The sequence below is a fragment of the Podospora anserina genome, chromosome 5 (assembly GCF_000226545.1).
Source record: "Podospora anserina S mat+ genomic DNA chromosome 5, supercontig 4".
Classification (NCBI taxonomy): Eukaryota; Fungi; Ascomycota; class Sordariomycetes; order Sordariales; family Podosporaceae; genus Podospora; species Podospora anserina.
This window is the reverse complement of record NW_001914844.1, coordinates 46,053-70,177: the sequence shown is the minus strand read 5'-3', so window position 1 is coordinate 70,177 and position 24,125 is coordinate 46,053. Positions and strand designations below refer to the sequence as shown.

Sequence of the window (24,125 nt, the reverse complement as noted above, 5' to 3'; positions counted from 1 at the left end):
GGTCCCGGAGCTCGCTTCCGATGTGGAAGGCCCAAATGTGCCGACCCTGCAATACTCGGAATTGTTCCTCTTTGCTTGGTGGACAATAAGCCTGCAGGGTGTCTCCCCTAATTCGTCCTCAGACTCGGAGCTCTCGTAGTTTATCCTCCCGAGCAGGACAAGAGTCAGGTCCTGTTTCCAACTCTGGTAGGGATCGTTGACGTCTGGATTGAGGAAGAAGTCGAGGTGGTAGCTGAAACAACTTTGTTGTCGCCAGGCCGCTCGAGATAGGAATTTCCGGTATCACTCAATCTTGTCCCATCGCAGTCATCGTCGTCGTCCGGCAAATGGTGCCACCCAAGAGCAAGCGGGTACACTCTTGTCTTTATGAGCAGTGTTGCGCCGGAAATCTTACCATACTTGTCCATCCCGGACGGTACCGTCTGTGCTTTTAAGGTATCATATTGCATGCGAAGGACTGCAGATGACCTCGCCGGATAGAGATTGCAGCGGCCAGGCCCGAACCCTCTTACTTTGCCCACTGCACTGCCGCCCGCCGGTCTTACTACCCAGCTCCAGCTGGCCCAATGCATGGATCATCAAGAGACTGCAGCAGCTCTGCAAAAGAGCTGCGAAGCGAGTCCTTCATCTTCCAGAACAGTCCAGCTAGCAGATCCCCTTTCCACAAACCAGCCACGTACTCGTCGTCCAGAGCCGTCGCGAAGATCTGCGCTGTGCCAGAGAGCGCAAGTAGCGAGTCAGCCAGATAGATGGCTTGTCTTCCCGAGAACTGGGTGGCAATCTTCTGGTTCCAGTTTCGGTACATATCCGCAGCGGATGTGTCTTGCACGATGCCGTGGACAGAAGAGTTCAGAGGCTCTTCCAAGACCCCGCCGTACTCCCAGACGAGCCCGGCGCCGCAGCTGAAGTAAAGACCGGACTGCGCGAACAGAATCATCCGCCTTGAGAGTGTCGCCTCCTGGAACGTCCAGGCGCGCGAGGCCCATTGTGTGCTGTCGAAATGGAGACGGCTCCAGGTATCGTGTTCGAATCCGCGAGGAAAGCACCGGGAGACGAAGCCCGGTCCGATCTCGTAGCACTCCACTCCTCTGGTCTGAACCATGGTGTCGAAAGGGATGTTGGCGCGAAGTTGGTCGTCCGGCAGGAACCCCTGCTGACAAGACCGTGACTTTAGGTTGCAGATGGTCACTAGGCGTTGCCATAGATCTTGTGCATGAGGGACGACTCGAGATCCCAGTCGGTAGCGTCGCCCTGCAGAATGCAGAGCGCGTCAATCCACAGGTATGGAATGCCCAAGGCTCTGGTCACTATCACAGCGTCTTCCTGCACGGCCGACATCGCGTCGAGAGGAAGCCGGATTGGAGCTGCGTCTGCGTGTCCTTGGTAATTCGTAGTTGTGATAAACCTTCTGATCGGCTGCCCCAGCAGTAGCTCAGTGTGGCGTACTGTCTATCGCCTGCTTCGAGTTGTTTCAAGTCTGAATCATGTCGAGCCTCGACGACGCGTAACTGATCTTGACCAACGTGTATGAGGCGGGTTGGAAGGAAGCCTTTTGCATCAGGAAGTGCGTGTTCGCATGTATTGTTGTGTCGAGGGAAATTTTTTGCCGTTTTCGGACTCGCTCCCAGGGTGTATGGTTAACGAGCGGTAGCCCACCCCTCTCTCCAACACGATTATTTTCGGCTTTGATTCGAAAATAATATTCAGACTATAAGTTGATTAAAAATCGGTTTATAACGTTTAAGATATAGAGTAATGTTGAATTTGGTCGATGAGAGCGCTGCAAATGCAGGAGTCTCAAGAGGGTGAAGCAGTTACCTAAAAACTGGCGAGCCTCGAACTGTGCTGCTGAATACGGCGACGTAATTGTTGAAGGAAGAAAGTGTATTAGAAAGTAATTATCTGTAAATACAGAAAGTAGTGTATTGATATATTGTGGTTTCACACGTAAAATACTGTAAATAACTAGTTGTATTAACTAACTTAACTTATCTTAAGGAGAGAAAGAAGCAAGAAAACCATCACAACAGGAAAAGGGCTCTTAATGAGCACCTGAACTTCCCTATCATCCTTATCGCTCCCTATCGCTCAGTGGTCCCAGTTGGCTTGGATCCATGGTTCGGTAAGGTCACAAGGGCCCAGTTTGCCGATAAGGTACTCGTATCTCATCGTGAGGCTTCTGAGTCCCCTTGTGATCTATAGCATGATGCTATTGTTCGGAGGTCCGGTCAGGAGTTCTGGCAGCCGTTGGGAGCGTTGTGGGCGCAGGATCAATGATGTTGAGATTGCTGGGAAATTCCATGAATAAGTGCTGCATTTTAACAAAATATTACGGATAGGTTAAAGCGACTCGAAATGTATTAAACATCTCGCAAGAAACCAATCGTAAAAACACGTCCCGAATCACAGCCAATGGATATCATCCGCCCTTGGATGGCAGAACAGCGCGCGCGGTATTCCAGTGGTAGCGATAACACTTTTCGGCCATTGCAAATAATCCAGGACCCATCCTGTCCTAAGCCGTACCCATGCCACCTTGGATCGTCAGGCTGAATTGGGCTTTCCGTAACTGTAGCGATTTTAATATACCCGGCATTGGTAATGAGGCGGCGGCTGGTACCGTTAAACGATATGTAGGTTACGGAGGTACCGACATTGATAGCTTTAAGGCAGGTTCCCGAGGCCGCTTCCCAGATCCGGATGGTCCCGTCGTCCGACGCCGATACGATTCGGCTACTATCCGGCGAAAACGCTACCGACCGAACCCAATTGCTATGGCCTTCGAGCTTCCGTACCTCCTTACCCGATTTCGTTTCCCAGATCCGGATAGTCCAGTCGTCCGACGCCGATACGATTCGGCTACTATCCGGCGAAAACGCTACCGATAGAACCAAACCCAATTGCTATGGCCTTCGAGCTTCCGTACCTCCTTGCCCGATTTCGCTTCCCAGATCCGGATGGTCTGGTCGTTCGACGCCGATACGATTCGGCTACCATCCGGCGAGAACGCTACCGATAGAACCAAACCGCTATGGCCTTCGAGCTTCCGTACCTCCTTACCCGATTTCGCTTCCCAGATCCGGATGGTCTGGTCGTTCGACGCCGATACGATTCGGCTACCATCCGGCGAGAACGCTACCGACCGAACCGAACCGCTATGGCCTTCGAGCTTCCGTACCTCCTTGCCCGATTTCGCTTCCCAGATCCGGATGGTCCCGTCGTCCGACGCCGATACGATTCGGCTACTATCCGGCGAAAACGCTACCGACCGAACCCAATTGCTATGGCCTTCGAGCTTCCGTACCTCCTTGCCCGATTTCGCTTCCCAGATCCGGATGGTTCCGTCGTCCGACGCCGATACGATTCGGCTACCATCCGGCGAAAACGCTACCGACCGAACCGAACCGCTATGGCCTTCGAGCTTCCGTACCTCCTTACCCGATTTCGCTTCCCAGATCCGGATGGTCTGGTCGTTCGACGCCGATACGATTCGGCTACCATCCGGCGAGAACGCTACCGACCGAACCGAACCGCTATGGCCTTCGAATGTTTGAAGACACGGACTCCAGTTTTGCTCGACGACTGGCTTCGTTAGCACCCAACTAGGTTCTTCTCCGGCGAATAATCGACGGATGGTACTGTTAGCTGGAGTGAAGAGCAGCGCTGATATGTATGTCTGTAGTGGAGCCTGTTCGATAATCCACCGGTTCAGTAAAATAAACCGATATGCGTCTTCGATGAGGTTTATAAAAGGGTCTACCCTCGTCTAATCCGTCAATTTAGTTCCGTTGTTCGAACTAGCAGGGAGTCGGCACTTACCTCGACAATGGTTCTGAGCCTAGTAAGAGAGAGGACTCCGTTCGCCATATCGCCGAGGAGACTCAAAGCTTCAAGCCAGTGCAGGAAATGGCGGTGGAAGAACGTCTTGATCAACTCTCTTATTCGGATACTCTTGGATCCTGCGGCATGCTGCCTGAATGTCTTTAGCCGATAACGCAGCGAGCCTTGTAACTCGGCCTTGTCCGCTTCACAAACGTGGTCAATCCAGTATGCACAGGAGTATCCCACTCCAAGTAAAGGATCACTTGCGGGCGGCCGCGCCTGCATATCATGGATGAGTGTTCCTGGATGCTTCAGTTGATACACGTCTCGCCGTAGTGCGTTCTCCATCGCGGCCAAGGATCTTTCGACGATGCTGAGTTGAACAGCATGTTTCCCAGACGAGAAAATCTTATCGACGGCGGCGTGGCTGACTAGGTAGTCCTTGGCCGACTGATGAATCGGATAAACGTGGTTCTCCACCAGCGTAAGAAAGGAACCGCACATGTCGACAATCTTCTCCAGATCAGCGGTGTCATATACGAGTCCGGCTAGTGTTCGGAGCTCGAGAATGTGGAGTGGGCGGTACGCTAAAGTTGCGATTGAAAGCACAGTAAGACACGCGTCCCGGTAGCCGTCCCTAGACTTGGCAATATCTCCCATCATCCTATCGTAAAGCGGCGGTAGACCTGACGGTATCTCATCGATATAGCGAGCAGCATCATCGGCTAAGACGCTATGGATAGATCGCAAGATTAAATCGACCCATAAAAAGGTACCCTCAGCCTTCTCGAGTAGTTTTTGCTGGACGTTATCTCGCTGAGTAGGGTCGGATCTAAGCGACGGGAGTTGGTCTACCTTGTGCTCGATGTAGGCTTTGATCGCCTGAGACACGGCTTCCGAGTTCACTTCCAGACTTAACTTTGCACCTGGATTCTCTAGCGCAGGGCCCTCGTCAATGTCGACTCCATTGCGGCTTGTCACGATCCACTTCAGGCGGTTTTGTTGGAGGACAGTGTCTCTAATCAGGCCTAGGAGGTTCGGCAGGCCGTCTTCGCATTCATCGAGAGCGTCAACAGCCAAGTAGACGGTTTCCGACCGCGAGTGCTGGATCATTTGCCTAAATACGTTTGACAGTACGTCGAAGGCGTTAACGTTTTTAGTGGCGTCGAAGATTTCCCTGCCCATTCGGTCGTAGTCGGTCTTAAGGTATAAAACGAGATTAACGTCCTGGATCAGCAAGAGGTATATAAGCCCTTTTAGGATGGCGACTGCATTATTTAAACGGTCGTCAGTATTCTGACAGAAGAAGAACGATAATAACGAGCTAGTGGCGGTGTGGTCGGGTTTGGTTCGGGATTGAAGTTGCTTAATGATTGTGGCCAACAGCATCGTCTTCCCCTTGCCGGCACCGCCCTTGATCCAGAGTAGCTTGGTTTCACCGTCTCGCCACTTCTGGTAATTGGGGTGGGAGAGAATCCAGCGGGACGAATCTTCATATAGAGGCCCCTTCGTTCTTTCAATACGTAGCTTGTCGATGGTGGGATCGGTCCACCTCAGGTCTTTGAGTAGGGAGTCTCGTTCGGTTTCGCAGGTAGCGGACAAGTGAATGCCTGTTCGATGTTAGAGATTTCCTCAGTAATCGGTCCTGGAGAGATACCTTGTGGTAACGATGTCGGGATTGCTGACACTTCTTCTATTGCCTCCCGTATTACCGCCGCGACACTGGTCTCTGTGGGCAGTTCCGCCACGCGATTGCTGGTCAAAAGTTGGACATCCTCCAGTATGCCCTTCATGAGCGTCTCCACTGTGTCTCCTTTACCCAAGGTACGGACCGCATGCACGTATCGCTCCATTCTCGAAGCATCAGCCTGTGGCACAACACTCTTAAATATTTTGTCTAGTTGTGTTGCCCTATTCTCGCAGCGCTCTAAGACAGGCTTTATTGCCTTGCAATATTCTTCGTCGGGGTTGGTGTTATTGAGGTTTCTGGAGACAGTCTGGAGGGTTTTGCGGACAAGAGGGAGCCGTATCACAATATCGCGGAAGGCTTCTGGGAGGCCTAAGGCATCGTTGGCGGCATTGTAGACCTTCGCAGTGGCGTCGACAATGGCGATGATGCCAGAGATGATGCCGATGACCTCGGCGCCCGACATGTCTCACGGTTCCTACAACAAATGCAGTTAGACTCTTGGCTCCGTTAGGTAGGATACTCCACTAGACGGGAACATGCGAATTAGAGCGTTCGAGGAGCTGCTTATGATAACTAGGCGTCGTTAGACGGGTTTGGCGTGCTGTGTTCTGGTCAGGCCGCGGAGTCGATGCTGGCCTCGATTGACGAGATCGGGCTGCGGCATTTTGGGCGGTCGGTAGCGCATAGCTGCCCCGCGTTACGCCGTACGGGCCAATCGAGAAGCGCAGGTGTGAGTCGCTGTTGTGAGGCGGCGCTTGCTTAACAAATAGGAATTCTGAGAGGTTGTTTTCGGTGTCGAGGAGTCACCTTTGCGTATTCTTAAACTGTAGACGCTCAGCCGCACATTCTGCCGCGAAAGGGAACTTGCTCTGCCTATGCACACAAAACTGGCGTCTGCTCTAGCACTCTTTTAAATGTTTAGGCACGGACCAAATGTACTTCAGGGACATTCAGGTACACTGCAACACCAGTAATAGCTGACATTGCCAGCTTCTTGCATCGCGCAAACAAGAACCGTAAAAACTAAATACTACAGGTGGTCTTGCGTGATGTTCCACACAGTAACAACGGGCCGCTGCTATAACTAGTTCAGTGGGTAATCCGGGCAAAGTGAACGAGCGTGTTGTACCCACACTCCCGTTTTTTGTAAGAGACCTGTGTGATTTAACCTATTATATCACGACCCTGACACATGTGGGGCGCAGAACGGCACCCCGGCCAATTGGTGGATAAGCCAATGAGAAGAGGTTCACCATTAACATGCGTGATAAGCGGGCCGACCGGATAAGCGAGCCGACTACTTTCCAACACCCTACCATAACTATCCTTAATTACAATACACTACCCTACGAAATAACAATAACTGAATTAGAAACAGATAAATCAGATGATTCTGCAGCCTCCTGGCATATGCGTACATTATAGCCAGGCTTGTCGCACACACTACAGAACCGAACCTTCATACGGGACCCCCCTGCACTACCACCGTTTTGTCGTGTTTCCTGGATTACCTGCTCACCCACGGCCTTCTAGTTAACCGGGTCTTATGCCTCTTATACAGTAAGTGATCCTCCACGCTATATACGTGTTTTCTTGGCTCTCTGTCTCTTAATTAGGCCCTTATTAGCCTTGCATAGCGAAGAGACCTCTGTACAATGTCACAGTTAACCCAACAGCAGGTCGCGCCACATGTGGGTCGCAGGACGTCCCCAGCCAATCATTAGGGAAGTCAGGAAACAGCCAATCAGGGGTGTGGACAAAGTGCTATGGCACCAAGGCCCACGAGCACTCTGCAGGATGCAAGATGCTAAGGGTGATCGGAGGCATAGCACGACGAGCACGTTGCAGGATGCAATGTGCTAAGGGTGATCGGGGCCGTAGCAGGGCGAGCACCTCACGGTCCCAAGGTCTATATATACGGAGGAACTGGCTGGTGTAGATAGACCGTTCCGCAGTATGCAATTACAAGTCACAATCGTGGTATCTTAGCTATTGTGATTGAGACAAGCCATTTGTTGTACACTGTTTAGCTGTACCGAACCAGGATTGTTCAGAAGTGCCTTCAACTAGTATCCCTTTCAGAGGTTCTGGATAGGGGTTCGTCACAGTAGGTGACTGTTTACAGGGCCTTTAGGCCTGTAAACCCCATATCCTATTTTTTTCAATAATTATAACAACTGATAATAGCTGGACTACTAATGAAAAAGGTATGGATTGGATTCGGCACTTCGATTTCCACACGGCATTTCGTACGAAGGGCAAATATCGGCTGTTAATCCTTGATGGCTACGAGAGCCACTACTCCGAAGAATCCGAAACCTACTGCCAGGAGTACAATATTATTACACTATGTTTACCTCTGCACTCCTCCTATATACTTCTGCCATTAGATGTAGGCTGTTTTGCGCCATTGAAGAAGGCGTATAGCCGCCAGATTAAGCAGTTGATGCGGATGAATATCGCACACATCAGCAAATTGGAGTTTCTTTGTGCGTTCAGAGAAGCGTTTTTTGCTTTGATTACAGAAAGAAATATCCAGGGGGTTTTTACTGGAGCCGGTGTTATGCCGCACGACCCGGAGAGGGTGATATCTAAGCTAGATATGTGCATTGGGACTTCAAAACCCCCATCCTCAAGGCCGGGCACGGCATTACCTTGGCTCTCCCAAACACCACACAACCCTCGAGAAGCTACTTCACAGTCAGAGCTTATTAAAACTCGGGTATCAAACCACCAGGGTAGCTCTTCAACATCTATGTTGACTGCTGTGGATCAATTAACTAAAGATACGAAGGCTATGATGTACAAGGTGGCTCTTCTACAAACGGAGGTCTCGGCACTGCGAAAGGCCAATGAAGCACTTAAATAAGAGACGGAGAGCCAAAAAAACACGTGTGAGGCTTGGGGGGTCACTTACTGTACAAGAGGCACAGGATCTACTGGATCAGAAGGCTGTGGGCGAGCAGGTAATCCAGGAAAACCGACAGAATGGTGGTAGTGCAGGGGGATCTCGTACGAAGATTCGGTGCTGTGGTGTATGCGGCAAGCCTGGCCATAATGTACGCACCTCCAAGGAAGCTGCAGAATCATCTGATTCATCTGTTTCTGATTCAGTTATAGTTATTTCGTAGTGTTGTAGTTGTGTAATTGAGGATTGATGTTGTAGGGTGGTGGAAAAGTGCTCACTCGCTTAGAATGCTCACTCGCTTATCACGCACGTTATACTTTTTACCGCCCGTTTTATTTTCAAATTTTATTATCTGTCGGCGGTTATGCGCCTGAGGTGCATTGGAAGAAGGAGGGGAGCGAATGTATAAGATGGAAAAAGAAATAGTCCTCAACTTTTGGCAGCATATCTTCCAGAATAGGCATTAGATTTCCCTGGAAATGACAGTCTGGATGTTCGCTATGCACCGCAAATACGGCTTCGGTAACATTCGCCAGACTATCGACCTACCCGAGTCTGTTTGGATGGGTAGAACTGTTCCAGACAATGACAGCTTCTCAGCAGCAATGGCCACCCATGGGTCAGTGTTCATGCTGAGCTAGTCCCGAGCCAAGATACCCCTGGAACCTTTTGCCACGCACCGAGTCAGTACCACAACAAGCAGCCACATCCTAGCCTTCAAGCCTCCACACCCACAAATTCCCTCATAAATCCAAAAAAGGGCTCAGGAAACATCAACAAATGGGTATAGCCACGCCCGGCTAGCTCAATCGGTAGAGCGTGAGACTCTTAAGGAGTTCCTCCGTCATCTCAAGGTTGTGGGTTCGACCCCCACGTCGGGCTCAATTCCCGTTGAAACGATTCATTCCATTCGATCTTTTTTTTTGTTTTCTCAGTCTGGCCATTCTATGGGACTTCTTTGTGGAGTCAACCCTTGGTGGTGAGGCTTTCTTTTTGTTAACAGTGCACCGCGGAGACATTGAGAGATTGATAAAGTAGAGATAGAACCAGTGGGTTGCTGCTAGTGGTCTGGGAAACCTTTGCCAAAAAGGTGTTAGTGAAATGCCCGCATCATGATGTTCCACCACACCACCACACCATCCAACCACCAGCTGGACCGCAATTGTCTGCATCACACCTCTCTTATCTTCAAGTGTGGGCTGTATCATTCTGATGTTGGTTGTTCGTAATGGGATAGCCATCTTGCAGATGGTGTTAATGGTATAGTGGCAGAGGCAACTGGCTATAAGATGGCGATCTTCTCTGCAGAAGACGGTGCTTTTGGCCATCAAGCAGACATGACCACTTCTTTAACAAACTTGTCTACCTATTTGGTCAATTCCTCACAACAACGAAATTCTCAACATGGTTGCTCGCCTTGCCTCCGACCTTCCCAAGGTGAAAGAGTTCCCAGCCAGCGCCAACCCAGATGACATTGTCCAAGCGCTCATCCGCACCGGTGGTGTTGTCATCCGAAACGTCATCCCCCAAGAAACACTAGATGTCATCGAGAAAGACGTCCGCCCCTTCATCGAAGCCGACGAGCCTTGGAAAGGCGACTTCTTCCCTCCCGAAACCCGCCGGGTCTACGGCCTTGCCGGCAAATCACCCACCTTCTTCAAGAGCGTCGTCGCCAACCCGCTATACCAAGCCGTCTGCAGCAAGATGCTCACAGCAGAGTATAAATCCTGGCTGGGGCAAAAACTCGAGACATCCATTTCCCGCCCTCAGCTCAACAACACAATTGTCTTTTCTATCAACCCCGGCGCCAGAGCCCAGGAGCTGCACCGCGATGATATGATTCACCATAATGTCCTCACGGCCATCACAACTGACCAATACAAAATCGGGCGTGACACTGGCATCGGATGGTTCGTCGCCGGGAAGAAGACAACAAAGGCCAACGGCGCGACGAGGTTCATTCCGGGGAGTCATCTCTGGGATCAGATGGAGCCTCCTAGGGAAGAGCTAGCTTTTTTTGCGGAGATGAACCCCGGGGATGGGTTCGTGATGCTTAGTAGCTGCTTTCATGGAGGTAGTGCTAACACGACAAGGGATGAGGAGAGGTTGATTTACAGTTGTTTTATGACGAAGGGGTATCTACGACAGGTGAGAGCCCTCCCCACTTTTTTGGAAAGAGAGGGAAGGAAAGCTAACGCTGTAAACAGGAAGAGAACCAATACTTGGCGTCCCCACTTGAGAAGATCCGCGAGTATTACGACGCTGATTTGCAGAAGCTGATCGGGTATCAGGTTAGTAGCCCGTTTTTGGGCTGGTTGGACTTGGATGATCCGAGGAAGGCGCTATATGGAGGTGATTGGGAGGGAAAAGGGGGGGATTTGTACTAGCGAGGCTTTTGTCCACGACAGTGGTGGTGGTGGTGGTGATCGTGGGGATGATAGTGCTGTGGTGGGGTTGTTGTTGTTGATTGACAGGGGGGCGATATGCGGGAGTTGTGAGCTAGGGGCAGGCAACCATTTAAGAGTTTTAGCGGGCCAATGATGGTGGGGGGATTGAGAATTCGTCACCTTATTTTTTTTGTTCTAGAGACCTCTGTCCCCTCTGCCCCTCTTGACACGGACGTAGCCCCGGAGTTGTGGTGCCAGCCGGCTTGGAATATGGGTCAGGAAAGCGGGAGGGTGGTTGTGATTGGAGGGGTGGGCAATTGCTGGGACCGTGATGGGTGATGGGGTACCAAAGGGCTGCATTGGCTCCGGGCGGGAGAATGGGGACGCTAGACTTACTTGGAAGCTGTAGAATGCGGTCTATACCTGTCACGGCAGAGACTGGGAATTGCGACAGGTTTTGGGAGGAGTCTAAAGGGTATCGATAGTGCCGTGTGATATGGTGACACGACAGGTAGCTTTGCGGGAGAAGGGCGGGCTGGGGTGGATGTGAGTGAGATATTGTGGAACCACATGCTTCTCAGGTGGTTTTATAGCTGGATGCCAGACCCAGGTTCTCGGTACTCGCATCCTCGTTTTTTTTCGACGACTATCCTCGTCTTTTCCATTTTGGTTCTTGTTTGTTGGTCATCATGGCTGTCAGCCAGACCTTGACTCAGGTCGTTGACCTTGTGTCTGAGCACAAGGTTGAGATCACTGTGGCTTTCGTTGCGGTTTATTTCTTGAGTCAAATCAGGACGTACTTCAAGTTGGCACATGTGCCGGGCCCGTGGTTTGCGGGCTGGAGCGATATACCGCATAACTGGTCGATTTGGAATGAGAGGGCTTATCAGTATTATTATGATATTTCGGAACGATATGGTAAGTCTTTGTGAATCATGGCTTTTGTTTGAGGAGTGATTGCTGATGATGGATTGGGGATTACAGGCAAGATTGCACGCATCGGACCAAATTCTGTTCTTTCCTCGTCACCCGAGGTCTGGATCCATGTCAACACCAAACCTGGATATCGGAGGAGTGACTGGTACTTCAAGGCGGTGAGGGTCGAGTACCAGAGGGATAACATTTTCAGTCAGGCGGACACGGAGAAGCATGATGCTACCAGGAAGAAGATTGCACCTGGGGTGAGTTGGGATTCTGTGCTTTCCATCTTGGAATCAGCAAAATTAACGAGGGAAATAGTACTCCGGCCGGGAAAACCTCGAGTTGGAAGGGTCGGTCGACAGCCGTGTTGTTGCCTTCCTCGATCTCATCCGCAGAAACTACCTCTCTGTTGATGGCGGCCCCGTGAAGAAGATGGACTTGGCAAAGAAGATTCAGTTCTTCACCATGGACGTCATTTCGCTCGTGGCGTTTGGGACCACATTTGGGATGCTGGATCGGGATAGCGATATCAATAACTTTGTCAAGAGCTCAGAGGATGGGTTGCTAATCGGGAACATGTTCATGTCGCTGAATCTGGCTTGGTTGGTGCAGGCGCCGGTGATTGGAAAGTTTTTGGGACCCAGCCCGAAGGATAAGACCGGTTTTGGCGCCATGATGAGGGAGACGTTCAGATATATCGATGAGAGAGTGAAGAACGCGGCAACAGATACCAGAAGGGATATGTTGGCGAGCTTTTATCGGCATGGGGTGAGGGGGGATGAGTTGAAGAGTGAGGTTTTGGAGCAGAGTGAGTTCTCTTTTTTCCTACTTTGGGTATAAGTTCAGGTCGGGAATGCTAACGACATGATAGTGGTTGCTGGGTCTGACACCACCGCCGGTGCGTTGAGAGGCATCATGCTCCATGTTTTGGGTACGCCGAGGGTGCAAAAGAAACTGCAAGAGGAGATTGATGCCGTTCATGCCAAGAGAACTTGGGGTGATGGGATTGTTCCTCATGCTGTTGCGAAGCAGATGCCGTACATGCAGGCTGTCATCCGGGAAGGACTCAGAATCTGGCCACCTGTGTTGAACCTGCTGCCAAAGGATGTGCCTGCCGGCGGTGATACCATCGTGGTCGACGGGAAGAAGGTTTTCTTGCCCGGTGGGACTTGCATTGGTGTCTCGACACTGGCCATGCATCACGACAAGGAGCTCTACGGCGAAGATGCAGATGTTTTCCGGCCTGAAAGGTGGCTGCTGGAGACTGATCAACAGAAGCTGGCCATGATGACCAGGATCAACGACTTGACTTTCGGGCATGGAAAGTGGCAGTGCTTGGGCAAGCCCGTGGCTCAGATGGAGATCAACAAGATGTTGTTTGAGGTATGTCGGCTACACATACGATGATGAGAAGCGTCGGGTGTGCTAACCAGATGACAGTGGTTCCGCAACTTCGACTGGGCCGTCGCTAAGCCCTCAAAACCGTGGAGGTTGACGAATGCCTTTGGCCTGTTCTTGATCAATGATTTCTATGTAAGAGTTATGGAGCGGGAGACTTGAGCTGATTTTGGCGGACGGGTGCAAATACTCGGGATAATGATGTATGCGTGGTGCTTGTAAATGTCTTCATCAATTTCAGGGGCTGACTGTGTTTATCTTGATACCTTTCTTATACAATGACTTCCAGCAAAAGAATGCTTCCTATGTGCCTCCCCATTCATGAAATACAATCAAGGGCCAGGGATCCATTGCATGTTTAGAAAAAAGGGGGCCCCCTGTCCATCATGCAGGGCTAGGCCCGGGACGCAACTCCGCACACGAAATGCCTCACTCCGACCCAAACCTTCAGCAAATCCAACAGCATCAGTGGTTTAGTGGTAAAATCCATCGTTGCCATCGATGGGCCCCGTGTTCGATTCACGGCTGATGCAATCAAACTTTCTTTTGCCTTTCCTTGAAAGGCCGATTCTTTTTTCTTCAACATGACTTGTCTTTTTCAGGGGTTCACTCATCTTCGGACATCAACAGGCTGTTCTGCATGGTATGTAATGGGGAAAACGTTTCTCTTGTTGCTCCTCAAAGGTCCTCACGCGAAGGCGGCTTCGGCGCATGCGGCATCTTCGGCATATCCCAGTACCGGTTATCCCACCAGCTATTCTGAATCGAAGAATGATTCCTGCAGTTGGGCTGCTCGTACGAGTCCTTGTCACCGACAGGCCACAGCGGCGCAAAGCACACCTCGTGAAAGTCACAGGTGGTGCACTCCTTCCATCTTGTCCACTTCAGCTGGTCCATCAACTCCCTGATAGCCTTCTTTGAAGATTGAAGAAGTTCATCCATACGGCTCGCAGGTACTTTGTCGTTGTATTTGAGCTTGTCAATCCTGATCCGATTCTTGATGAAAAGGCGCACTACGAATAGTGTCTCGCAGATAGCATGCGTCACTTCCTCCATGGCGGCGAGAATAAGATGGTCTTCTGGAGTCTTGGGCGTGGCTGAGCGGATATAGTGGCGTTCGCAGCGTGAACAGGCGGCATGATATATGTCTTTCTCGCCGTAGTCGACATGGGTATTTGTCAGATGGTTGAGCTCGCCTTGGAACTCCAATATCGACTGAGCTCTTTCTGCCATGAACCAAAGCCTATCTGCATAGCGTGTGATGATCAGATCGGTAACCTCCTGCCAGTTAATGGAAGTGTGTTTGCCGTCCAGGCGCTCATGTACCACCTCCTCCACGCGGGACCTGATGCTCAGCAACTCGTCCTCTGTTGCATACCACAATCGTGGAAGATTTGGCTTTGACGATTTGTCATTGGTGAGGTTGACAGGGTAAAACATCGCCGAGACCATGGAAGAGAAATCGAGCTCTACCCTGGAGCCACCAATACCATGGTACCGCTGAGCAACAGCGCTGATCCATTCAAAAGGGTGAACTTCAGCATACCCTTCCCAGCCTAGCCCATCAGAGTTGGACGGATCGGCTGGACGCTGGATAGCGGAAACCAGCTCCATGCTGTCAGAAAAGTTGCACTTGATGATCTCAAAACCGGCTTCCATCCGAATCACACCTTGAAGACCCCAGCTCGTGACAATATCACAGAGACTTTTGGCACGACCGAACTCATCCCAAGCTTCAGCATTGCGGTCCCCTCGGATAACAAAGTCTTGCAAGTCCAGGGTGCCCATCTCCGTGTTGGCGGCACTCGTACCGTCTAGGTAGAGCAGCCGAACAGGCTGTGTCGTTTTGTAGATCTGGAGGTACCCTTTTTCATCTTCGCCATCTTCTCGAACTTCATAATCGTTTTCTCCCTGGAATAAAATCCCTCGTTGGCGCTGGAGCGGCATGGAAGAGCCCGCAGTGTTCAACTCCCGCGGCGGAAACTTCCATCGCGGGTGAGCAAATAGCTCTGCGTGCTCAATCTCGAAGGCGAGCCATTCTGGACCAGGTGGCGGAGTTGACCTCCAGGTGCCGTGGTACAAGGTCACTCCAGCAGGAACAGTGGCGACGAAAGTTGACAGGCCATTATGGTTCAAAGATGAGCCCCATTGTCGCATGGCGGAATGGATGGCGTTGAAAATTTCGTAAGCATTCATCCTGGCTGCCCCCTCGGCGGGGTCCCGATGATTGACAGCCGCCACATGGTGGGACAGGCAAGCCACCCAAACGGCTGCATGTCTCAGGCTGCCAATCCGCATCGTGACTGCTGCTGTCGATTGTTATAGCGCAAAACGATGATTCTGATTCCAAGAGAACACGCCGGGGACATTGAGGTGTTTGCGCTGCTATCGTGGTGACGCTCATGGAGTCATGGTTGCCTGGCGTGCTTACGTGGGCCTGGGGAACAGCTCGGATAAAGTCCCGACATCGCATTCTCCGCTGTTGCGGTGACACAAGTCCAGCTCGAGGAAGTACCCAGGTACAAGTAACCTTTCCCTTCACCTGAAGTGCCATCCTCGCTTCTGATAGCTCATTGCACCTGGCTCCCTTGAGGTACTTTATGGCTTCTCTTCATTGACGGTCAGTTAAGGTACACCACGCCTGCTGTGCCCCGGAGAATGCGGAGCTGTTTTGGGAATAATTTTAGTGCGAAAGAGGAAGATCTTGCCAAGACAAAATCAAGACTTCCTCCACCAACCCTCTATCACCTCCACGATATTAGGTCACTTCCCTTAACTGCTCACCCTTCGACAGCCTTAATCCCCTCCTCGTCTTTCACCAACTTCGCCTCATCAAACTCTCTATCACCCTTTGGCAGTTCCAAGCGGAAGTTCGACATGACCGCCACGCCAACCTCGATCTCCCCCTCGGTCTCAAACCCCAATATATGCCCTCCCCTCTCCCGATCCTCACTGATAAAATGCAAATGATCCCCCGCAACATTAATCCCCATGACATACCCTGGGCACCTAAACCCAATCACCGTCCCCCTCTCCCCCTCAAACGTATGTGTCGTCTGCCTCGAGCAAACATCCACCATCCCCTCTCTCGGCCTGCACCGCCCGCCCGCAGTCCTGAACTCTATCCTCTCAAACGTCCCATCCAGCCTAATCGCGAGGAAATGGTTCGTTGCCTCTGGATGGAGTTCATCTAGTAACGCCTGAAGATCTTTCTTGCCATCTTTCAACGTAGCCTTGACAGTGGTGGTGGGGTCGAATCTGGTGACCGTCGCAAAGGGTGTGATGGTTGTTTCCGGGTCGACATGTACCACCGAACCGTCGGCCTTCATCTGGTACACCTCCCCGTCGAGGACAATCATCTCGCCAACCATGTTCTTAAAGGTGCCAAGACCGTGGTCGCCATGGCGCAAAACGTCGGATATGGGGATGCCGTTGGAGGCTGCGCCGTCCATGAGGGCGGATATCAGGGAGTATTGGTAGACTTCGTTGGCTGCCATGTTTTGGTGTGACGTCGTTCAGTGACGTAAATCCCTTTCAGTGTGGTGAAAGTTGAAGGAAATGAAGTTGGCGATGGTGGTCAGGGCCAAGACTCCTGATCAAATGCCGACGATGACGGGAAGGCATGAACGGGAGGGAGCCCCACTATCGTCAGCCCCACAGATCGGATCGCCGGAATCGGTGTTGTCAGTGAGATTTCGGATGGCAGCCATGACAGGCGAATCAGTTCGAACTGTTTGGTGTTGAAACTCTGTGTCACAACATTTTCGTTAGCTATCAGCGAGATATTCCCGCCAACAGCTCTCGGCAGATGGCTGTTGTGGTCAGGGCGCAGCACAGTGCTCCGCTCATCTTTGGAGTTGAATCAAAAATGTGCCCCTCACCCAAGATCAAGGAAACCTGATATCTAAGCACCAAAAGCATATTCAACACGCCCAGGCAAAAGATGCATCAGCCGTGAATCGAACACGGGGCCCATCGATGGCAACGATGGATTTTACCACTAAACCACTGATGCTAGTGTATCGGGATGTGGTCATTTTCGCAGCCGGAAAAGTTCTTTTGTGCGTGATTTTGTCGGATGTTCGGTAGCGGGCGTCGTAGCGGGGAGCACATAACATCCGGAGCAGACGCGGCCCGAGATCTGGCAATGCACAACTTTGTCCACTCACCCAACCCAGACCCACCCCTCTTTCCACCGCCGCCACAACCAAACCCTCGAACCGGCGAATGAGTCAAAAGAAAGCCCTCAGCGAGACAGAAAATCCCATTCTCTCGTCACCAACCTCGCCAAAAAACAATGGAAACATCAAGGGCTGCTGGTCTAGTGGTATGATTCTCGCTTAGGGTACACCCTACAGCATTGCTTGCGAGAGGTCCCGGGTTCAATCCCCGGGTGGCCCCGGAGTACGGAGAGAAGAGAGCGACTTGGGAGTTCTTTTTGTTGTGTTTTGGTGGTGAGATTTTGTCTGGGTTGCCGCGAGGGAGCGTCAATATCGGTGGTTGGGTGGTTGGGTGGGTGGGATGGATGCAAGGGCTGATTGTCACAGCCATCAAGGCAGATCGGGCATAAGCAACTCCGGTTTTCTCAAAACATTGCGATCGCGATCGATTGCTATTTGTCAGCCTGCAAAAGATATCAATATCCAGGCATTGCCAACAGTCATGATCCTGTCACTCTGAGCATATGCTCCGTACCCTCTCGTTTTTGTCCCAATCAAGCCCATCTTTTCCCTATCACGCCGCCATGGCAGCCCAGGTTGCGTCGCAACCCCTACCCACAGCTGACTAACAGCGCGTCCTGCCCCGCCTGTTTCTGTCTCTGCCGATCGCAGACTTCGGCCTCCCATCGACAATCCAGTGTTTCCTCCAAGACACCATTCGCTGTCCTGCACCCAAATCGGAACCCTGGAAAATGCCGAACACCCGTTAAAGCCGATCTCCGTTCAACCACAAACCCTATTAGAAATCAACGATGCCCTCCCATCAAACCATCCGTCTCTTTCCTGCTTTTCAGCATCATAATTCAAGATTTTTTTGGATGTTTACGGAAACCTCGGGCATCGCCAACCCCACCTCGTCCGCTAGGGCCCGCATCCCCAGTCCCTGACAGCCGTCGCTCCAAGAAGACGTAAAAGAAAGCCGAAGACCGAACCGTCTTTTATACATATCTGCAGCTTGGGCACGATACTTTTAGGTATCTCGAGTAAACAATCATTATCAATTCGCCATGATGTTTGTCCTGTACTGGAAGGTGGCCAAGCCCTTGATTGATCTTGTCAAGGGCGAGGATCCCAGCCCGGAGCCTCAGCCTTGTCAACAACCAGAGCGCTACCAACAGCCATCCCCGTATCCTTCAATGGAAAGACGGGAGAAAGTAGGCAAATGGTTGGATAAGCTGCCGCAATCGGATTTGTATTTGGAAAAGACGACATCGAATAACGGCGCTTATTTTGTCTGATTGTCCAACGACCAACAAGGCTGGCCGGGCACAAGAAGCCCACCAAACAAGGGAGCCATACAATCGACGAAAACACTCCCTTCGCTGAGGCGTAAAGCCGGCCAATCACTGAAGATGCTCGATTTGTCAAAAGGAAGGACATGAAGTCGTACGTGCTACCCTTGCAGTGCTCTGCTTGCTTCATGGCTAACCGTCATCTAGCTCCACCAAATGGAAATGGAAGCGTCGTCGTATGCATATTTGCTGGCGTTTAGGAACGCTATCGTCGAATCGATCGCGTAAAGCGCGTCATTGTGCTATGGCGTTGTCGGGTCGTCGAGTCGTCGAGTCGAGAAAGGGCAGAGGATGACTGCCCACGAGAATCATGATAATGAGCAGGGTCACAGTGGATGACATATATGGCGTGGGAAGAATGCCGAGGGAAACGCCGGCCCAAGGGATCTGATGAGGTGGACATGGGGCTTGGTTAATTGATAATGTCGTGATAATAATGACTGAATGAGAGGAATAAGAGCAGTTGCACTGTGAAATGTTTCTTTATGCGATGGTGATGGTGAGAGGGGCATGGCCCATAACTGTGTTGTTTTGTGAGGAAGGAGCAGGCATCAAACCAGCACAGCTGTCTGCCTGACTTGAGTAGAGTGGTCTGTGGTTCTTGCCTATAAAGACAACCCAGATATCCTAGCCACTAAAGCCAACTTCAAATTTTCTGTTTATTCTCTCTTTTCCCGGTTTTGCCCATTGTCGCGATGATTCTGTTCCATCTTCCCCACAACGTCATCGAAGTTGGAGACAGCAGAATGCGGGGCATCGGGGCATCGTGTCTTGGCTTTCAACTGCCGACAGCAAACAAACCATCCCGGCGGGTCGGCTCGTTGCCGACGACCTTCGTTTACTTCCGTCCGGTCTTCTCTGCATGCAGACGGTTTCTTCCTAGCAACACTTGACATCACCAACACCGGTCACCAACATCACCAACATGTCGCCCCCACCGCCCCCCTCCCGCTGGCCAGCCCCCTACAAAGCAGCCATCTCCTTCACCATGGACAACCTAGGCGAAGCCCAAGACGTCCTCAATGGCAAGTGGCCTCACCCCATCGGCACCCACCCGGCAGTCACCAACCAACTCCCGCGCATGCTGTCACTTCTCGAAAAGCACAACATCAAAGCCACGTACTTTGCCGAGTCATGGAGCTTGTCTGCCTACCCTGACGCTATTAAATCACTGCAAGATGCTGGTCACGAAGTAGCTTGGCATGGGTACCAGCACGAAGTCTGGAAGAATCTTTCCCCCGAAGCAGAGCAGGAGAATTTCGATAAGAGCTGGGAGGAAGCAAGGAAAGCTGGTATCAAGTACGAGGGGTTTCGTCCACCTGGGGGGAGTATCAATGATGGGACTTGGGGGTTGCTGAAGGAGCATGGTGTGAGATATGTCTCACCACTAGGGGAGCTAGGGATTGGGAAAGAGGGGGTGGTGGTGCTGCCGTTTGAGTGGAGAGGGGTGGATGCTTTCTGGTATATGGATAAGTTCAGAGGCATAAGGGAGGATCATGGCGAGAGAGAAGAGCTGGAGAACCCCGAGGAAGATTTGAAGGGGTGGTTGACGAGTAAGATGGAGGAGATCAGACAGACGGGTGGATATCTCTCTGTTTTGTTCCATCCGTTTCTACAGACAGACGAAAAGAAGTTTGCCATGTTGGAGGAGGTGCTTGGGAGGATTGCCGCTGAGAAAGATGTTTGGGTGGCTCCTTGCAAGGAGGTTGCTGAGTGGGTCAGAGGGCATCCTGGTTCGTTCGAAGGTGGAAGGTGAAGGCTTGGTTGGCTGGGACCCCTGAAGACTGCATGTGCCCAGGCTGACGTCAAGCAAGATCATAAAGAAACCACAAACTTTCTCTTTTCCAGTTCTACACCCGTTGTCTGAGATAGGGCTAAGAGCGCCTATCTGGTTCTCGATCACGAGCACTTGCAATTGTTGGGCTTTCCCAGTGTTGTTTGTGGTGCGAGGCGGCCACTTGCAACCTCAAAAAAGCTCACTTCAGGCCGATCGTTCCTCAAACTTGCTATCTATCCTCCCTTCGCCTCTTTACCCCTCCGTTATCCCACACATCTGGACAATGGCTGAGAATACGCGGAAGTAAGATACCCTATCCAGCTTGGCCTTACCTGTGCTCTGAAGTTGCTTGATTTAGTGATGTCGGCGCGGAAGTGCCGCGAATTCTCGCAGTCAACATCAACTGCGCCGTCGGCCAGCTAGCTGACTACGGCAAAGACCTCTGGTACGCCATCGAGATTGACTCGGACCATGATGTCTTTACGAAGGACGTCGCACCTTCGCCCAGCCTTCTCGAAATTCCTGTTGTGGTACACCGGGTTGGAACATTTCTCGTTTGAACAGTGTCATCTTGACAATCAGCCTGTCACATGGATGATATTGATCCCGAGTTCGGGTTTGCGCCATTGGGGTGGTAACTGAACGTCGGGACTGTGGTTGCTGCACGCAAGGACAAAAAGCCCTTCCTCGTTCAGCATTTGGAGGGCCTGCATCAGTACAACAGCGCAATCCTGGATCGCTTTGGCGACGGAGAGGGTCCCCCGAAAGACATGTACAGTCGGCAGGCATTTGAGTGATTCTGGAACGAGTACAAGGCCGAAAGAGCGGATGATTCGACTTGGAGGGATGTCAAGTCACCTTATGAGGTTTGAGGTTCATAGTTGACCCCGTGGTTCTTGCTGGGAGAATCTCAAGGGAAGCAAGGCAACAACCGTAGGTATGTATCTATCAATCAATCTACAGAACAACACCCGTCGCTTCAAAAGTCTGGACCATCTTCTTTTCAAATCTTGACCAGAACTTCTTCCCACTAAGCTGAGTATCACTGTACTCAACATAACGACTGCCACTCCCAATCTGTGTCGCCCACCTCTTGACCACCGATCCATTCGACCCAACGGCTCCAAACCTCCCCAGATCAAAATTGATATACTGGGCCTCCCCCCAGTTAACAGCCACAATCACCAGCTTCCTCGCCTTCTCATCATAAGCCGCAACAGCGTAATCACTCCCCCCATCCAAAATCCTCATCCCCGGCCTGATATGCCTCGCAAACTGCGCGAGAACAAAATACTTCTGGTTCACCTGCCCGATCGTCTTCCTGTCATTATCCGCGTCAATCAAACCCCACCCACCCCCATCCAAAACCTGCCAGTACACCCACGCCATCGGCCTCAACCACCGCATATCCAGCAGCAAATTACTCACCAACCTCTCCCCGGTAGCATCCGCCTCCCCATATTCACTCTGCCAAAGCTTCTTCCCCGCCTTGTTCACCATATCAAACAGCACATCCCTCCTTCCCTTTTCATACTGATACCCATGCACATTCACCCTCCCCACTGCCTCCATCACAGTCCTGTTGCCCTCGAATTTCCTGAGCGTCTCAACCGCCTCGTCGTAATGGCTCTCGTCCGAGGCGGAAATAACCACCCCTTTCAACCCCCGATTGTCCAGTTCCTGCCTTAGATACCCCACCACGGCGATCTGGGTGGAGGCGTCGAAGTGGCAGCCTTCTTGCGTGCCGGTCTTGCCGTTCCACCAGTTTGCTGACGGCTCGTTGAATGGGTCTATTGATGTGAAGCTCACCCCCCAGTTTTCTGCTGCGTATTTCGCCACTGTGGCCAGGTAGACAGCATGGTTTTGATAGTTCCATGATTGGAGGTTGTCGGATCTGCCGTCGTCGGAACCGGAGGGGTTGTGGTTTTTGCACATCCACCAGATTGGGGAGTTGGAGAAGAGCTCGAGGGTGGTGGCGCCGCGGGAGGAGGCTTTGAGGAGCATGGAGCGTTGGTTTGGGTCGGCGGACCAGTTCCATGATGGGGAGGTTGGAAGGGAGGAGGTCCAGTCGAGCCAGAAGCCTTGGATGAGGCGGGAGGGGATGATGGAGGGGGAGGTTTTCATGGAGGTGGAAGGGGGGATGGTGGTTTTGGTGGTTGTGGCACCGAGGTTGTAGCGGGCGATTGTGAAGCCTAGGCCGGGGAGGGGGACGGATTGGTGGGGGGTTGTGCGGAGGGTGAAGAAGATGTCTGCTAGGTCGTCGCGGTGACCGAAGGTGGCTGCCCACCAGGCTAGGGAGGTGCCCCAGCCTTCCCAGGTGCCGCGGTTGGAGGTTGCATCGATGGTGGTGGTGAGGTCGGCGTGGGCGGTGGTTGTAAGGAGGGCTATGCCTGTGGCGAAGTGGAGGAAGGAGGGTGCCATGGTGCTGGAGGGGTGAGGGAGGCACTTGAGCCTCAAGTGTCGAACATCATGGTTAAGGCCTGGATGGTGAGGATGATTTGATTTTATAGTGATCTATATGAGTATGGTTGGTATGTTTCACTAACGCTAAGATATCCACGAGGGTAGTATTGTTCTCCAACACCACAACCCAACCCGACTTTCCCCTTTACCGGGTTTATTTGTTTCCAAACTTTTCCACCAACCAAGTAACACAACTGTGGATTGCCTAGCCATAATTACGGAACGTCCTCGACCGCACTGATGGAAGCTTCCATCGTGCAATTGAAGTTCTAACTGTATTCGGGGAACTCGGAGCCGAGCGAAAGAGGACGTCCACGTTGAAACATCAAGCGCATAAGACATACCTAGCCGGAGACTCTTACCGTGACAGGACTGAAGTAATAATTCAAGCTGCCATTTTGCTGACATACTTCCGCGCTACATATCGATCAATTGAAGACTTATGACATTATCCCAATCGTTACCAGGTCCTCGGGAATCCCTAAAGCCAGAGCCTCTTATTCCGGTCTAGTCGACTCCAGCCCCATTGTAAACGCAGGCTGCAGTTCATTCACAACATGAAAGAGTCCTTTTCCTTTGTTATGTTCCTCGAAACTTTGCATGGGTTTTGAAGCCTTTTGCGGATATTTAAGACAATGCGTCCCGAGACTCGAACAAAGACAGATCTCAAAGACAAATGTCAAGGAGAAACACAAGCCTCTTCAGAATTTCTCTTCACCGGAGCATGCCGTTGATCTCCATGTTGATTTTCTTCAGGCGCCAATGTTGTAAACAGCCGGTCGGTATTGCAGTGGGGGAATGCCACTCGCCCCCCCAAAAAAGGGGTAATTTATCCTGCTGCATATACACCCCATGACCTGTCTCCTGTCAAAACACGCGTTTAAACCTCGGCCCTGCAGCAACGCCCCTTCGGGTCGGTTCGGTTGGGCACCTGTACTTCTTTGCCCAGCCTGAGGGGTTGGGATGTGGTGTGTTCTGATCATGCCTCGGATCGGACTCCCTCACGAGGGCGGAGATTTCCATCTTTGAGAAATTTCCCGCGCGCTTGGATGTTTGGTGATCAGATCATCTTCAACCTTTTCTTTTTCCAACCGTACCATGTGAACATTCTCCCATGCCATCCGAAAAAATTCCATCTCCAAGTCCAACAATGGCCTCCTCCTATGCAGAAAACAACGACCTGGCATCTCCACCAAGCCTGATGTCGCTCATGATGGGATATACCCCTCGCCCTCGGGCTGCTGTTT

General features: G+C 51.6%; 8 protein-coding genes across 8 annotated transcripts, besides 4 other annotated features; 3 read left to right on the top strand and 5 right to left on the bottom strand.

Moving 5' to 3' along the window:
* Positions 1 to 544: 544 nt before the first annotated feature.
* PODANS_5_3380 (uncharacterized protein) lies at positions 545 to 1,338 on the bottom strand (the record flags this gene model as incomplete). Its single annotated transcript, XM_001904840.1, has 2 exons — positions 545 to 1,010; positions 1,190 to 1,338. The coding sequence occupies 2 exons, from the start codon at positions 1,336 to 1,338 to the stop codon at positions 545 to 547; spliced, it is 615 nt and encodes a 204-aa protein (XP_001904875.1).
* A 1,022-nt stretch (positions 1,339 to 2,360) lies between these two features.
* On the bottom strand, positions 2,361 to 5,975 carry PODANS_5_3370 (uncharacterized protein; the record flags this gene model as incomplete). The annotated part of the gene is made up of 4 exons (XM_001904839.1): positions 2,361 to 2,772; positions 2,883 to 3,688; positions 3,820 to 5,432; positions 5,480 to 5,975. 4 exons carry the CDS (start codon positions 5,973 to 5,975, stop codon positions 2,361 to 2,363), a joined length of 3,327 nt encoding a protein of 1,108 aa, XP_001904874.1.
* A 3,239-nt stretch (positions 5,976 to 9,214) lies between these two features.
* Positions 9,215 to 9,302, top strand: a tRNA (tRNA-Lys).
* Positions 9,303 to 9,824: 522 nt separating this feature from the next.
* On the top strand, positions 9,825 to 10,700 carry PODANS_5_3360 (uncharacterized protein; the record flags this gene model as incomplete). The annotated part of the gene is made up of 1 exon (XM_001904838.1): positions 9,825 to 10,700. One exon carries the CDS (start codon positions 9,825 to 9,827, stop codon positions 10,698 to 10,700), a length of 876 nt encoding a protein of 291 aa, XP_001904873.1.
* Positions 10,701 to 11,496: 796 nt separating this feature from the next.
* On the top strand, positions 11,497 to 13,288 carry PODANS_5_3350 (uncharacterized protein; the record flags this gene model as incomplete). Its single annotated transcript, XM_001904837.1, has 5 exons — positions 11,497 to 11,725; positions 11,792 to 11,988; positions 12,047 to 12,536; positions 12,600 to 13,111; positions 13,169 to 13,288. 5 exons carry the CDS (start codon positions 11,497 to 11,499, stop codon positions 13,286 to 13,288), a joined length of 1,548 nt encoding a protein of 515 aa, XP_001904872.1.
* Positions 13,289 to 13,588: 300 nt separating this feature from the next.
* Positions 13,589 to 13,659, top strand: a tRNA (tRNA-Gly).
* Positions 13,660 to 13,804: 145 nt separating this feature from the next.
* PODANS_5_3340 (uncharacterized protein) lies at positions 13,805 to 15,424 on the bottom strand (the record flags this gene model as incomplete). Its single annotated transcript, XM_001904836.1, has 1 exon — positions 13,805 to 15,424. One exon carries the CDS (start codon positions 15,422 to 15,424, stop codon positions 13,805 to 13,807), a length of 1,620 nt encoding a protein of 539 aa, XP_001904871.1.
* Positions 15,425 to 15,906: 482 nt separating this feature from the next.
* On the bottom strand, positions 15,907 to 16,623 carry PODANS_5_3330 (uncharacterized protein; the record flags this gene model as incomplete). Its single annotated transcript, XM_001904835.1, has 1 exon — positions 15,907 to 16,623. The coding sequence occupies one exon, from the start codon at positions 16,621 to 16,623 to the stop codon at positions 15,907 to 15,909; it is 717 nt and encodes a 238-aa protein (XP_001904870.1).
* A 447-nt stretch (positions 16,624 to 17,070) lies between these two features.
* Positions 17,071 to 17,141, bottom strand: a tRNA (tRNA-Gly).
* A 295-nt stretch (positions 17,142 to 17,436) lies between these two features.
* Positions 17,437 to 17,527, top strand: a tRNA (tRNA-Pro).
* Positions 17,528 to 19,563: 2,036 nt separating this feature from the next.
* On the top strand, positions 19,564 to 20,394 carry PODANS_5_3320 (uncharacterized protein; the record flags this gene model as incomplete). Its single annotated transcript, XM_001904834.1, has 1 exon — positions 19,564 to 20,394. The coding sequence occupies one exon, from the start codon at positions 19,564 to 19,566 to the stop codon at positions 20,392 to 20,394; it is 831 nt and encodes a 276-aa protein (XP_001904869.1).
* A 978-nt stretch (positions 20,395 to 21,372) lies between these two features.
* Positions 21,373 to 22,836, bottom strand: PODANS_5_3310 (uncharacterized protein; the record flags this gene model as incomplete). Its single annotated transcript, XM_001904833.1, has 1 exon — positions 21,373 to 22,836. One exon carries the CDS (start codon positions 22,834 to 22,836, stop codon positions 21,373 to 21,375), a length of 1,464 nt encoding a protein of 487 aa, XP_001904868.1.
* Positions 22,837 to 24,125: the final 1,289 nt, after the last annotated feature.